The sequence below is a fragment of the Eretmochelys imbricata genome, chromosome 5 (assembly GCF_965152235.1).
Source record: "Eretmochelys imbricata isolate rEreImb1 chromosome 5, rEreImb1.hap1, whole genome shotgun sequence".
Taxonomy (NCBI): domain Eukaryota; kingdom Metazoa; phylum Chordata; order Testudines; family Cheloniidae; genus Eretmochelys; species Eretmochelys imbricata.
In genome coordinates this window covers 91,549,318-91,565,812 of record NC_135576.1, presented here as the reverse complement: position 1 = coordinate 91,565,812, position 16,495 = coordinate 91,549,318, and the positions used below count along the sequence as shown (strand labels likewise).

Sequence of the window (16,495 nt, the reverse complement as noted above, 5' to 3'; positions counted from 1 at the left end):
TTTCATTTCAACACTCGCAAACGTCTATGAAGAGCATTTTAAATTAGCAAAACAAGTCAAAAAATAAACTGTTACATTAATTTACTACAAGGGTTATACCTCTGTATAGTTATAGACTATAATCAAGTCACCCTTTAATCTTATTTTTATTAAGCTAACTAGATGGAGCTCCTTGTGTCTATCACTGTAAGGATTTTCTAATCTTTTAGTCATTTTTGTGGCTTTTCTTTGAACCCTCTCCAATTCATCTTTGAATTGTGGGCACTAGAACTGGACACTGTATCAAGCAGTGGTCACACCAGTGCCAAATACTGAGGTAAAATAACCTCTCTATTTCTCTTGAGATTTCCCTCTTTATGCATCCCAGCTCAAGTTCAGATGATTAAAAGGGGTTGTCTGGATTAGGACTGAAAATCCCAGAGGGTTTGATTATCCAAGCTGGGTTAGGGCCCCTGCACTAGCTGGAAATGCTGCACCTTAGGAGGCATTCACTCTGAGGTAGGACAGGTGGTGGTACTTGCTGAATGCTTCCTTCAGGGGAAAGGAGCACATTTAAATTGTTATTGGGGCTCCTCAGGAACCCAAGGGGCAGAGTTGGGATCAGTGCATTCCCTGGCTGCCTTTGTCCATACCTGCTCCCTGACCAGTGCCATCTTCTTTTGGGGGCAATTCTTGCTCACTGTGGGCCTGAGAGCACAGAGAAGTTTGTATTGCTTTCCATTTCCAGATGCTCACCTCTTTCCTCAATGGACTTTCCACTGACAAGAGCCACTTGCAGGGTATATGATAGCTTCCCGAGGGTGAAACTAGGCTACAGTCCTTAAGAAGCCAACCTAGTTGAAAGCTTTGCTCCCTGCATCCCTTTCCCCACTAACTACATTTTAAGCCCACACTGAAGTCTGATGAGTGCTCTCATAGGTTTCCTGTTGATTAGAAGCTCCTTTGTTCCTGCTCTGGTTTTCCGATAACCAATTTCTAGATATTTGCAGTCATGCGGCACATATGCAGGAGAACGCTCGTCAAGTACTCACTGTATCTGCTTTCCCTAGAAACGGCTTTGTTTCCTATGATTTTTCTGCCTTCACTTGTACTCTCCTAGCTTTGAAAAACAGGAAGCCTTGTTGTTATAGGCTGTGGGGGTGGATCCATCAGAGTGCTCGCTCTCTCTGTGAGCACGTAGATATATTAGAGGGGTCTGAGGTTGAATATAAATTAAATCTGAAATCTGAAAACCCAAAAACTCTCATGTCCAAGTCATCAGGTCACACTTAAAATTGCTACTGGCAATGTCCAACTCCTGCAATAATAAAAGGAGTACTTATAGCACCTTGGAGACTAACAAATTTATTTGAGCATAAGCTTTCGTGAGCTACAGCTCACTTCATCAGATGCATGCAGTGGAAAATACAGTGGGGAGATTTATATACACAGAGAACATGAAACAATGGGTGTTACCATACACACTGTAAGGAGAGTGATCAGGTAAGGTGAGCTATTACCAGCAGGAGAGCGGGAGGGGGCGGGGGACGGGACAAAACAGTCGGAGAACACTTCAATCTCTTTGGTCACTCAATTACAGACCTAAAAGTGGCAATTCTTCAACAAAAAAACTTCAAAAACAGACTCCAACGAGAGACTGCTGAATTTGAATTAATTTGCAAACTGGATACAATTAACTTAGGCTTGAATAAAGATTGGGAGTGGATGGGTCATTACACAAAGTAAAACTATTTCCCCATGTTTATTACCCCCCAGTTCCTCAGATGTTCTTGTCAATTGCTGGAAATGGCCCACCTTGATTATCACTACAAAAGGTTCCCCCCACCCCTGCTGGTAATAGCTCACTTTACCTGATCACTCTTGTTACAGTGTGTATGGTAACACCCATTGTTTCATGTTCTCTGTGTATATAAATCTCCCCACTGTATTTTCCACTGCATGCATCCGATGAAGTGAGCTGTAGCTCACAAAAGCTTATGCTCAAATAAATTTGTTAGTCTCTAGGGTGCCACAAGTCCTCCTTTTCTTTTTGCGGATACAGACTAACACGGCTGCTACTCTGAAACCTGTCATCCTGCAATAATAATAATCCTTTGCACCACAGCATAGGTGCAGCAGGATGAAAGGGATATGTCCCTCTCAATGCAGATGCAAGACTAATGCAGTCCCATTCCTGATTCCCCCCTTCCCTCCAACCTTTGTATGTGGTTGCATCACTAATTCCTGGCTCTGCCACTCCCTCCCTCTGTGATCTTGGGAAAATCTCTTAACCTCTGAGCCTTCCATGTTTCTACATCTGTAAAATGAGTGTGATATTTATTTTACTCAAATCTACCTTCAGTGAGGGGGAAAATGATACTTTGCAAAGTGCTTTGAAACCTATGGATACAAATTCTTATATGAGTGCTTTGCATGATTATTATTTTCTCATGTGAGGATCTCAAGATCTTTACCAAGGAGAGTTAGTTTGACTCCCTCTATGAACCAATAATAGTGAAAGTAGCTCTTCTGTGTCACAGATGATAACAACAAAGTGAGATGTGACCAGATAGCCAACAGCATCCATCTTTCAAAGTTCAGGTTCACCCAGAGATTTAGAGCCACATACTGCTCTTTGCTAGGGTACAATGGGTTAATAACTCTGCTGTTGGAAAATAATCCATGGGATCTTTAATGACCATAAGTGGTTAGGATATCAATTTTAAATTTTATTTGAAGAGAGGGCACCGGCAGTATCACACAACACTGTGTCACAGATTCAATACTGGCTCATAAGGATGGATGGCCAGAAAACAAGGATTCTGTTTTGTTGAAAACATTTTGCGGTTTTGACATATGGTTTTGTTCCCATGAAGGACAAAAATGAGACACTTGAAATTTTTCACATAAAACACATGAGAGAGTCCTCCCTGATTCAGAGCAGGTTCTTGAACCTGGGTGTCCCACATCCCCAGTGAATGCCCTAATCAGCATTGAGGTGCCTGGGGCTCTCTTTCTCTCTCTCATTTTGACCAGAAATTCTATTTGGAAAATTTTTACGGGAAAAAGTTTTCTCTAAATTTATTTGACCAGCGCCACTCAGAAAGAAAACTGCCACCTAACTAGGTCTTGTCTATCTTGGCGATTTGCCCTGATTCCACCAATCAGAACCAAGCCAGGCCCTATTGGTGCAAACCATGAACTTGGGCTTCCAACTAGTGTAGCTACATTTGTGCCTGGCCATTCAGTACTGGAGTCAGGACAAATTCCCAATAGGGACAAGACCTTAGTCTTTAATACCACTTCCTGCAGCACACTGGGCTTTCCTTAGAGTTCTTTAATCCTAGAACTGACCAGGCCTGACCTTGTCTGGCTTGTGGGATCTGACATGCTCTCAGCCCAGGATGGCATGGCTGCAAGAACACAGCAGGGTCTGGAGAAAGCTGAACTTCAGTACTTGAGGTCCATTGGGGAAAGATAAAAAGAGGTTTAACACAAGCAAAAATGTCAAAGTAGTGGGCCATATTCATCCCTGTTGTGATTCCACTAAAATCAGTGGAGTGCCATCAGGTAAGAATTGGGCCCAGTAAATCAGTAGACTAGAAAATGTTACTCACAGTCATATATTGCTTCACGCCATCAATGTACACTGGCCCACCTTTCTCCCGCAAGTGGATCAATGTTGAAAGACGCTCATAAGCCACAAATTCATTGAAGAAAGTCTTGTAACCGAGGAGTCCACCGACAATAAAACTGTCTTCCCAGTCTACCCCCATCATAAAAGAAAATGGCATGAAGACATAAGCGCAAATGATCTGCAAAATATACAAGACAGAGAGGAGGGCCGGGTGCACAAGCCCAAATATTTGCTAATCACAAAAGAAAACGTCAATCAAAGAATGAAGGTATCTGCTAAATTCTTTAAAATAAACTTCTACATATTTTTTTAAAAAGTATATAAAAATAGTTTTTGGCATCTTGCTGCTCTCTCTCTAATAGTCTGGGGATTTTTAATGGTAAGGTCTACCTGAATTATCACAAAAGTAGCAATTTAAGACTCAGATCCAACCAAAGTACTTAAGCATATAGTTTAATTTTATGCCTCAAGTTAAACACATGCTTAAAAGCTTTGTTGGCTTGTGGCCTAAAATGGGGGCTGTGGTTCAGGGAATTGGTAAGAGAGATGGAGGGTTAATTTCTCATCTGACATAATCTGGTAAAGCTACACTGAGAAAATGAGTGTTAAAAAATGTTAACTAACATGTTTTAACTACTATGTTGACCACCACCTAGGGTAGACACAGTGTTTGTCTATATATAAAAGATGTACAGCTTTAGCTATATTGGTATAGTTAAGCCATATACTCCCTCCTTGTATTCTTCTTATTCTTGTATGGGAAGAGGAATAAGCTAGACTAGTACAAGGCAACTTTATACCAGTATAATTGTGCACTTTTAGGCTGATAATATTTTGGTAAAAAATATCACCCCCACGACCAAAATAGCTATACCTGTTCAAAAACTGCACGTAGACCAGGCCAGAGACAATCTGGTTTAAAAAGACTCTTAGCCCAGCAAAAAAGATATAGGTATGTCTTACAATAAAAATCTACAAACTCAGCTAACACAAGTTTGTCTAAACTAGGAACTAAGTGCAGTTTCCGATACACCTGATTTTCCCCGTGGAAGGGCTGGTCTAAACTGGAAAGTTAGGTCACCTTAACTACACCACTATGGGCTGTGAAAAATTTCACCCCCTGTCCGATGTAATTAAGTTGACCTAAGCCCTGATGTAGACACTGCTAGGTCGACAGAAGAATTCTTCCATTGACCTAGCTCTCAAAGAGGTGGATTTATTACAGTGACGGAAGAACCCCTTCCATCACTGTAGTAAATGTCTACACTACAATGCTATCACTGTGCTGCTGTGCCAGTTCTTGTGTAACATAGCCCTCACAAGCTTTGCCTAGGTAAGGATAAAAGATTCAGTGCAGTGGTCTGAAGCGAAAGCATTGTGGGTGTTTAGTGAAGTGTTAATTGTGTGGCTGGTGCATGCAAATAGCTCTTCTGGTTTTTCTATTCATTGAAGGTAGCTCTGGCACAGACTAGAGCTAAAGCAAACTCACTCTGCACAAAATGGCAGTCTCTTTGGGGTGAAGTCATAGACATTTATGGCTACAGAATGTTTACATTGCAACAGGTATTTTTCACAGATTATCTTGTTATACAGGGATTTAAAGGAGTTCTTTTAAAAAGAAATATATATTTAAATATACAATGTTTGATTAAAAAAATCACTGGCATTTTTCTTTAAGAAAGACAAATCATGAAAAAAAAGTTATGAGGACAATACCTCAAAGTTCAGCTGTGGATAGTTAAACATATTCCCCAACCAAGACAGTGCTGAATCAACGAAAGAGAGCAAAGCAAGGAAGGCGATCAGGTTCACAGCAATGTTTGCCACCAATGGGATGGAGGCAGAGGCACCCTGACTAGCAGCTTCCAGTAGGTTTTTTGAGTCTCTTTATCAAAGAAAACAAAAAGAGACATTTTCCAGTTCACGGACAAGTTGAGAAACAGTAAAGGTTACACTGCAGTTGATTATAAACTAGCTATTTACATCATTGGACACCCACCTGGCGCTCTCAGGTGTACTGGAGGGGTTGCAGAGGGGCCACCATGTGAATGAAGCCTCTAAGAGAAATTCTGGCAGACTCAGAATTCCTCCCAAGAGATCCTAGAAAGTGACCTTGAGGATGGCCTCAAGCTTTGCCATCCTTGGAAAGAGTGGAACATGCTCCTCATTCTTCCCTGGCTCTTTGGGGCTTTGATCCAAGGCCTTCTACAGTCAGTTGCGGCACTCTTTCTATTGACTTCAGTGAACTTTGGATCAGGCCTGGGCACTGCTCATGCCTGCAGGAATGAAGGTGTAGGCACTATGCTCACCACAGGGTTAAGGTCAGGCCTTACACAAAGGTGCAAGCTGATGAAGAGAGGCTCCTTGCATTTTCTGCCTCTTTGCACTCCTCCACAGAGATTTTCTTGATCAAAAATTACATGCACTGAATGCTCTGATTTTTGTATGCAAAATAATCCACCCACCTTCGCTTTTGCTTACAGACATTTAGTAAGTGCTTCTGAGTAAAGCAAAGGCAACAATAAACAAATAGAAAAACATCCTGTAGAATTGTATTGGACTTTTGCAGTTCTGTCTCTGTGAAAATGCCAGTGGGACAGCTAAACCTCTGTACAGCTCAGGGTGTAATTAGTGTAATGTGTGCAAAAGCAGTGTACAGCTCTCATCAATATAATATTTGAGCACCTATGTATATTGCTGTTTCTAGGCATAGATCTACTTACCCTTTCTCCATTTTTATACCACTCTTCAGAGTTATTTGGGGTATTTTAGTCTCAGGCCAGAATAGTTTGGAGATAGCCAGTGATGCTGGTGCTGACATCACAGAAGCAGTTAGTAAATGGGACGCTGAAACCTGGAATTCCAGATGCCAGAAAATAAGCTTTGGTCAATTCTTCTCAACAGCACATAGAAACAACAACAAAAATTCCAGAGAAAGGCAATGAAAATCATTAGACGCCTGGACGATTTTTCATACAAAAAGAGCTTGAAAGAACCAGCATTGTTTATCCGGGAGAAGAGTAAGCAGCCGTATGATACAGGGATACAAAATAGTGAATAGTATGGAGAAGGCCACCTGTTTACCTCTGGTGATAACACCCATCCCAATCTGGTGGCACCAAGTCCCAAATACCGAGGTGGGCTAGGGAGAGGAAGAGTAGCACTCCTGAGGGTGAAGCCAGCTTTCAGGAGCAGTGACTCCCACTGGCAGAAGCTGTGGCAAAATCAGCAATGGGGGAGTGAGAATCAGACCACGTAGCCTCAAAGCCCCTGGACAGCAGTGATGTCAGCAGACTGCATTCCTCAGCTGGAACTCTGGACATTCTTTCCTTCTTGATTGTTTGGCCTGACCTCCTCCTGCCTATATTCTTTCCACCTTCTCCCACAAAGCCCCACCTGCATCTTTTCATCCCTCACCTCCTGCAGTGTCTTGAATCCCCTCCTTCCTTTTCCTATTCCCTTAGTCCTATTGAACAATTCCCCTCACACTGCCCTTATAATGTATATTTTTAATGGGTTGACAAACATCAAGTTAGTTCCATAGTCAGCCTGATCATTCTGCGTGTATGTTGTATCCCTTTCCCTCATCTGTCTGTCTTGTCAGTTTAGACTGTAAGCAATCTGGGGTGGGAAGTGTCTTTTTATATGATTGCCTAGCACAAAGGGGCCCCAATCCTGAATGGGACCTTTAGGTGCTACCATCATGTAACTAAATAATAATAAATCTCCGAAATATCTGATTGAGGTCACTGCCAGGATCCTGGAGCAGTTGAACCGTGGGTATATTCCACTATGCCAGTTCCTACTGCATGTAAACTATAAATATAAATACATCCATTATTCCCTCTGCACTGGAGCTGGATGAATCTCTATATTACCGAGGTAAACATTTCTGCTACTGAATGCTGCACTAAACGTCAAATCAATGGGTTTAGTCTTCCATACACATATGAAAATAGAGAATTCCTTGTTGTCATAATGGGAATTACACATATAAACCTTGGACACATTGATGGAAGCATTAAACCCACGATTGGTCAGGAATCTCAGCTACAGACACCTTTCTGATTCAAAATGCTGTTTGAATTTGAATCCATAATACCCTGAAGGGAATTAGGAGTGCTACAGGTGCAACATGTATAGGGGATTTGAACACGCACTATATTTTCATGATTTATTTTCCCCTCCTTACCCCAAAAGAAATGTATGCTCCTAAGACACTGCCAGCGATGGTTGCGAACCCTGAAGTCATGATCGAGTGGAGTTCAGACTTGGTGACATACGGTAAATAGGGCCTTACTAGAAGAGGAGATTCTGTCTGAAAATGAGAAGCAACTGTCAAATGAATAATTTTGGTATAAACTCTCATAGAGTGACAAGTTATTTTATGAATTAATGCAATACACAGTTCTATCAGAGTGTCTTTGGTGTTATCAGACAGTTAATGTTTGTGCTGATGAATACTCTGAATATGCATGGGGCTTTCTCAAAGCTAAGTGCTGTTTTTCAGGTAGTGCAATTGTGCTGGACATCCACCTCGCCTGGCTGAAAGTCATTTCTTGGTTGCTGTAATGTAGTGGTTCCTAATCTGTTTTTTTTTTTTCTTTTTTTACTGGAATCTCCATTGTCCTGTATGCCTTTGGGCCATGTCCTCACAGTTAACCCCTTATCTTATTTTTCTGCCATTCTCTCTCCTGCCCTTTTCTGTTTCTGTTCACTTCCCCCCCCTTCTTATCCTATTTTCATTTTCTACCAGTTTTTTATTTTTTTGCTTTCTTCCTATTTTTAGACTAGTCTACTGCCCTCTTGAAGGGGGTCTGTCTCCCAGCTTCATGCCAGAGCTTCATCTGTGAACATGGTATAACCTTCAGCACTTACCTGATTGTGTGTCATTGCTGATTTATAAACTGATGGAATTCTGGCTTCCAAAAAACCAAGCACCTGGTGCATTAGAGTCCTAACTTCACAGAGAAGGGATGTTTGTTGGAAACAGAAGCTCATTAAATGGTGGTATTTCACTTTCCACTGTCCAGGATTTCTGTCTTTTAATAGGTGGGTGATTACGGATACTAGGCTATTTTTCTATTTCATAACTCACCTGTCCCACAAATATATTGCCAGCTGCTACTAGGGACTCAACAGGAGATGTCCCCAAGGTAACTTGCATTATCCAACCAACCTAAAAATGATAAATATTACATTAAAAAAATGCCACAATTTGACTCTATGGTTGCAACAGCTGTGTAATACTTGAATATCTCAAATAAAAAGCATTAACAAAATTCCACGCCATGGTACCTTTTTAATGAGCCATTGCATGAATCCAACATGGTAAAGCATAGACATGACTGTGCTGAAGAAAATCACTATTGGCAGGACCTAATTTGGAAACACAAAATAAAGTAACTTACAATTTTAAAGAGTTTTTATTTTCTCTCTGTCTGAAAGAAAAGGCCAATGTCTTTGAGATACATTCTGGTTTTGAAATCTTTTAAAGATCTTGCAAGCTCAATCATTTAACCTCAACTATTCAGTTCAGAAATTGTTTTACTCTGGAACTCCTAGTATTGTTTTCTATGTAGAGGTGTTGAGTTTGGATGAATTGCTTTTCATAGATTTGGATACTTTCCAGCTCAAACTGTGATAGTTTTGTAATGGTTTCATAACAATATATTGCAGGTTGGATGTAGCCATGTTTAAAGCAGCTCAGTAGTCAGCCACTCAGATACCTACTGGACGTTAGCATCTGCAAATATCTAGATCAAAATTCTGTAAACTTTGTGCATGTTTCAGATGTGAGGTTTGGTGGACCTGCATTGCAAAGTTCAGATCTGGAACTACTTACCTACTGTGTGACAGGATGCTAAGCAGAAAACTGCTTAGCCAACCCTGTGTTACTCCAGCTCCAATTACGGGAGGTAAATTGGAGCTGGGTAGATCACCTGGCTCTGATTGGGGAAGCTGGAACAGCTGCTGCCTCATCAGGCTGGGGCTGGATAAGAGCCCCAGGGGAAGGAAGCAGAAAGAGGGAAGCTGCAGTAGAGGAAAGGCAATGAGGGGAGGGGGAGAGAGAGAGAGAGAGCGAGCGAGAGCGAGCATGCGCGGTGCCCCCCCCCCACAGTGGACTGTAAGAAGGGGACTATGTGTACGGTGGGAGCATAGCTTGTAAATAAAAGCACCAGGTGTAAATCACTGCACCAAGGTCTTTGTGTGACTTTTGCAGTCCAGCGGCGGTAGGAACCAGGAAGGCCCTGCAGGGACCCCGTTACGCATTTTTATATGAGAACATAAGAATGGCCGTACTGGATCAGACCAATAGTCCATCAAGCCCAGTATTCTGTCTCAGACAGTAGCTAGTGCTAGATGCTTCTGGCACTTAAAGGTTTAGGGGCACCCAGAGCATGGGTTTGTGTCCCTGACCATCTTGGCTAATAGCCACTGATAGAACTATCTTCCACAGTTACCTAATTCTTTTTTGAACCCATTTATACTTTTTAGCCTTCACAAAATCCCCTGGCAATGAGTTACATGGGTTGACTGTGCGTTGTGAGAAGCAGTCCTTTGTTATTTTTGTTATAAATCTGCTGCTCATTAATTTAAGTGGGTGACCCCTCATTCTTGTGTTAGGTGAAGGGGTAATTAACACACCCTTATGCACTTTTTCCACACCATTCATGATTTTATAGAGCTCTATCATATCCCCCCTTAGTCATCTCTTTTCTAAACTGAACAGTCCCAGCCATTTTAATCCCTCCTCCTATGGAAGCTATTCCATTCCCCTAATAATTTTCAATGCCCTTCTCTGCATCTTTTTGAATTCTAATATCTTTTTTTGAGATGGGGTGACCAGAACTGTGTGTAGTATTCAAGGTGTGGGTGTAACATGGGTTTATATCGTGGCATTATGATATTTTCTGTTTTATTTTCTATCCCTTTCTTAATGGTTCCTAACATTCTGTTCGCTTTGTTGACTGCTGCTGCACATTGAGTGGATGATTTCAGAGAACTATCCACAATGACTCCAAGATCTCTTTCTTGAGCGGTAACTGCTAATTTAGACCCCACAACTTTGTATGTATAGTTGTGATTATTTTTTCCAATGTGCATTACTTTGCTCTTATCAACACTGAATTTCATCTGCCATTTTGTTGCCCAGTCACCCAGTTTTGTGAGATCCCTTTGTAACTCTTCGCAGTCAGCTCTGGACTTAACTATCTTGAGTAATTTTGTATTTTTGGCAAATTTTGCCACCTCACTGTTCACTCCCTTTTCCAGAACATTTATGAATATGTTAGAACAGCACAGATCCCAGTACAGACCCTTGGGGGACCCTGCTATTTATCTCTCTTTTGTGAAAACTGACCATTTATTTTTACCCTTTGTTTCCTATCTTTTAAGCAGTTACTGATCCATGAGAGGACCTTCCCTCTTATTCCATGACTGCTTAGTATGCTCTAGAGCCTTTGGTGATGGACCTTGTCAAAGGCTTTCTGAAAGTCCAAGTATACTGTATCAACTGGATCACTTTGTCCACATGCTTGTTGACCTCCTCCAAGAATTCTAATAGATTGGTGAGGCATGATTTCCCTTTACAAAAGCCATGTTGCCTCTCTTGTTCTGTATGTATGAATGAAAGGGAAGTTTTAATCTGGATCTTTATAGATTTATGGAACAGACAAAAGGTTCAGGTCCAGATCTGGATCCAAGTTTCCCAGAAGTTTGAGAGGGTTTGGATCAAAGGTTTTGGTTTGGACCCACGTTGACCGGACATTCACAAGGTCAAGGGCAACTTGCTTATCACGCTCCAGTCTAGTTTAGCTGTAGAATAACAACATATACAGTATTAACAAACTCCTCTTCTTGTCATAAGGGGAGCAGAGCTCACCACAATAATAACACCAATTATGTCCGTCTTGGATGTTTGAGCTTTGCAGTAGTGAGCAAAGTCACTAAGTTCCTTAAAAGTAACTCCACGGGGATCTATTCATTGTATGGCAGTGAAACTGAAGGAAAATAACTTTCTTTAAACATACGGTTTAAAAGAATCACAAATGGAGTAACACATGCATGGCCCACAGTCTGGCAGGTAATTAGCTGCTTTTTGTTTTTCATCCTGAATTAAAATTGGATCATTTGGTATGTATATATCTTAAACATACAGGAACTCAACATTTCTATGCTAATATGTAATAGGGAAAAAATCTTTCAGTAGAGGTTCATGATAAGCCAGAGAGATTAGTAATGTTTAAACTACTACCTCTAAAGCCAGAAAGCATTTTAATTGTGCAACTGAAGGAGTCACATGTCATAAATAATGAACATGAACAGATTTAAAAAAAAGTATAAAAAATCAAATGCATCAGTACTAAAGTATTTGTCAATAAATTCAATTCTTAATTCTCCAGAGGAAAGTTACTACCATAACTTACACTGATGAAGTTTGGAAAAAAAACCCCTCTCAAAATATATTAATGTGGCTCATAGCCATAACTGCCTCTGTCCTTCAAAAGAGTTAATATTGGGATACTTCTAGCTTGACTCTGTTCCTCTAATGCATTTAATCTTTTAAATTGATACTAGCTGACAGACAGGGGAACCTTTAGCATTATCTTGTGATAATGGAATTAGATCAGGAATTAGAAGTATCACAAAAGTGAGATTAAATAAACCATCAAATAGCCACCACTCTCTTTTTCTAGGCATAATCCTTACAATAGGTCCCATCCTTCTTCTTATCCCATATCCTATACTTCAACTTGTATCCCTACAAGAGATGCAGCTAAATGGAAATTCCTCAGATTCTTGGAACATGGTTATCCAGCAGGAAAGTACTGCAGGGAGAGGAAGAAGACTGGTGGCCACCAACCTCAAGTAGCAAATGATCAAAATTACAAGCAAATATCCTTTCCTTTCTCACAGCCCAACTGGAGGCAGAAGGTTTCAGTGTAGCTGGGGGAGTGTGTGACAAGTTGGAGAGGGAAAGAAAGAATGTGCCATTTAAGATCCGTCACTTGCTACCCCTCTGTCATTTGCACTACACATGTCAGTGGCCAATGCTGTTACAGGCTTGTCCCTGATAAAATCACTTTACAAACTGTCTTTAAGAAACTGAATTTTTAAAAGTGGTTTCCTGTTGTGCACCTGAAGACAATTACAGGTGCAGTTTTTGTTCCTACAAGTCAGGATGTTCCAATTGTGATCATCTGCACCCTTGCCTGGGTATGGAACATAGGGTGTTTGTTTTTTAAAAGTCAGTCCCTGATTATTTAATATGATAGCAACTTGTGTCAATGGCTTCAACAGAAAGTGGCACACAACCAATTACCATGTATCTAATTACTGAGATGACCTGTCATACCTAGGCTAGCTTTTATCTAGAGCATGGAGGAGTCAATTTGGAAATGTCAGACTTTCCTTCCCTAGTGTGACCCAGAAGAACTGAACTACATGCAGCATGCGATTAAACTATTTTTACACGTTGCGCCCACCCTGATTTCTCAGTTGTGCTGTGCTCACTGGCCCATATTAGACAAACACAAAGAAAAAGCCCTTAAGGTAACATTAGGGGGGCTGCAAAAGCAGAGCTGTTTTGAATGAAGGAACAACAGCCTTAATTCTCACAATATGCCTAGGTCTTGCAGGGTTCTCTAAATAGGGGGCAGTCACACACATTGTAGATATAGAAAAATCTATGCACAGCAGGCCAAATTAAGGGTACAGCATCAGCCTTTCCTTTTCTTTGTTGGGTTAGTTTTATTGTCAAGTACATTTCACAGTCTAAGGTTAAACGCTCCCCTCTGTTCTTCACCAGGGAGCAAACATGCACTGATTGCTTGAAACTGGGCTAGAAAAAGCCGGAGTAGGGTGGACACGAAATGTTGTGCTTCTCAGGCCCCCAGGTAGTTCTTCTTCCCGTGCACCACTCATTTGTAATTCTTCAGGTGTATGGCTACCTGAATCAGAAATAAAAGGGAGATTTTTCCTGTATGCCGCCGCCTCCTCCCCCACCTTACTTTCAAGGCTGTGACCATGCGTGAAAAATGTCAGCCCAAAGAGAATACGTAAAAGACAATTAAGAGTAAGGCTATGATTTAGTCACGGTATTTTTAGTAAGTCATGGACAGGTTGTGGGCAATAACCAAAAAGTCACGGCCCATGACCTGCCCAGGACTTTTACTAAAAATACCCCTAACTAAATCTTAGGTGCTGGGTACGGGGATGCTCCAACAGATGCTGCTGCTCTGGAGGGGGGAGGTTCAGGGGGATGCTGCTGCTCCTGGAGGGGAGGTACTCTGGGGCCCCGCTGCTGCTGGGGGGCGGGGTGGCCCTGTTGCCGCTGCTGCTTTGGGTGGGGGGCGGCCCTGGGCTCTGCCCCCACTGCTGCTCCAGGTGGGGGCAGCCTGGGGCCCCGCCGCTGTTGCTCCTGGACTGCTGTGCTGGGGCAGTGCCCGGCACCAGCTGCCTGGGGCCCACCCGAGCAGCATCCAATGTGGCTGGACATGGGGCTGCTCGGGCAGCCATGGGGTCGGCCGCACTGGCCGCTGCAGGAGTCCTGGAGGTCCCAGAAAACCACTGAATACCTTATTCCGGGACCTCCATGAAAGACACTCAGCCTTGCTTATGAGCAAATGTAAGAAGGTCAGAACAGAAGCTGGAACTCAGCCACAACTACGCCCTGTTCTACCTGTGCCCAATATGCTATGCTAATGCCCATGAAGGTGAGTAAGGGCTTGTTTCTGTGGGAAAGTTTCATCAGTTATACCAGTATAATTATACTGGTGTCGTTAAACCATTATAATTATACCAATATAACTCACTGCGTGGACATTCATCTACCAGAATACAAGAGTCCTCATAGGGAGTTATGTTGGTATAAATATAGCACTTTAAATTCACATTCTACCATATACCAGAATTATTTCCTTGTGCAGACAAGTCCTAAACCAGGAATAAATTAAATAAAAGTGAACATCTAAATGGAAAAAGTAAGTATCAAAAAGCTTTTTATGATTTCATGTCTGTCAGCTACAAATGTTACATTAATTGCTATTAGTGTAATAACCCCCCAAAGAAAATAGAACTCTCTCGTTGTTGTGGCCTTTATAATGTGTTTTTGATTAGCCACACTGTTACATCCACTACTAATTCTGATAAATATGGGAAATCACCTTTGGACCTATAAAAGTGTCATTTGACTTCTCAGCCATGTCACCTAATGTGTATGCAGCGCATGGCTCTGAGATGCTGAGTACTCAGAACTCCCATGGAAGCCTAGCATTGTGGGTGCTCAGCAGCTTGCACAATAAGACCCCAAATAAGAAGCAGGCGGCAGATGATGCATAGGTGCATTCTAGGTTTGAAATCTTTGGCAGATTCTCCAACCTCAACCATTCAAACTAGACCCTTATATTTAATGAACCAGAAACCTCTGGCATAAATAAAGAACAAGCAGTCAAAATAACAAAAATCCAATAACATTTCATCTCTAAAGAAGTATAAAAGATTTAATTCTGACAGGTAAGTTTTAGCTGATCTATTTTTACTTATGTCAAGGCAATTTGGTGTGATCTTACTTTATGGATCTGGGAAAAGGGTAGCATCACCTGCCTACAGAAATAATATTTATAATATCTCTGTTAGTGAGAATAAATATTTAAAATAATGGGTTTAATCTTGACTATCTGGGCTATATTTTCAAAAATAGGTCTACATTGGGCCTGAAAAATATGCATGTGCACACACAAACATGCAACAGTATGTGTTTAAAATTGACCATTTTCTGCATGTATATACATATTTTGCATGGGTAATTACTGCTTTTGCCTGTGCCTGTCTATTTTATGGGCACAGCTTGGGTACCTGCTTTTGAAAATGTTGCTCTGTGTGTATTTAGTGAATATGATTGCAGAGGATAAATCCTAGTCCACGTTTTCAAAGACACTTGCTCATGTATATCGGGATGTGCTCTTCTGTGTGCACGGGAGGATGGCTATGTACAAAATTTTATGCATGCACTTACTCTAAGTATCATTCTGATTAGAACTGTGTGCAGCCAAAGTTGGGATGTGGACATTAAGTCTCATTGCAGGCACTGGATTATTGCAAAGGGGCAATCCAATTATCCTGCCCATTCCCCCGTCTCCTGGGCCAACAAAGTTTTGGGTGGTACCTCATTATTTCTTTGAAGCTACTGCAAAATCCACTTGCAAAGAATGGAAGATAGTAATATCACTTTTGACCAGCTTGATACCCACGCACTGGAAAAAGTATTGCAAGAGTTGGAATATGCAGGAGGTAAATGGACTGGCTGCGTCTGTCTCCTTAAATGTATCTTTTACTCAAATTGGAGGAAGTCAAAATCCAAGATAAACCATATTGATGATCAGCCAGAGGGAGGATAAGAAGCTATTTATGCACCAATGTGTCCCAACTGCTGCTTTTTTTTGGCCTACAGTAGGTGGCCCATAGGTCAATGGAGACTGATGAGAGAGACAATCACCTTCAGGCTGGCACCAGCTTGACACATGATTAGCATGCATATTCCTAAACTGAGCCATGCGCAATTCTGAAAATAAGCAGCATATGCACAGTTTTGAGGCCCACATCAACCATGCAGCCCATTCTGACTTGCCTGTCCTTCAGTGTGAACATATTCTGCTAGTATCCAATCCCACTTTAAAATTTCCATGTGTGTCTTTCTCCAGTTTATCTCATAGAAAAAGGCACATATGGATGTTTGAACACATGCAAACTTCTGAAAATGTAGCCCTAGCTAACATATCAGTGCACAACATGTCTTTGTCACTGCTGGAGCATTTTTTAAAAAACAGGCTATAGGTCCATTGGAATCAAGCTCTTATTCGTGCAATGCACTCACCA

The 16,495-nt window shown here is 41.5% G+C and overlaps 1 protein-coding gene across 1 annotated transcript in view; it reads right to left on the bottom strand.

Annotated features, from left to right (window-relative positions):
- The window catches only part of SLC28A3 (solute carrier family 28 member 3), a 73,643-nt gene that overhangs the window by 8,353 nt on the left and 48,795 nt on the right, over positions 1-16,495 (bottom strand). The window contains exons 9-14 of the mRNA XM_077816388.1: positions 8,915-8,995; positions 8,715-8,795; positions 7,809-7,934; positions 6,340-6,470; positions 5,333-5,501; positions 3,597-3,794 (exon numbers count right to left, since the gene is read on the bottom strand). Coding sequence (XP_077672514.1) covers positions 3,597-3,794; positions 5,333-5,501; positions 6,340-6,470; positions 7,809-7,934; positions 8,715-8,795; positions 8,915-8,995 — 786 coding nt within the window. The remainder of the gene's footprint in view (positions 1-3,596; positions 3,795-5,332; positions 5,502-6,339; positions 6,471-7,808; positions 7,935-8,714; positions 8,796-8,914; positions 8,996-16,495) is intronic.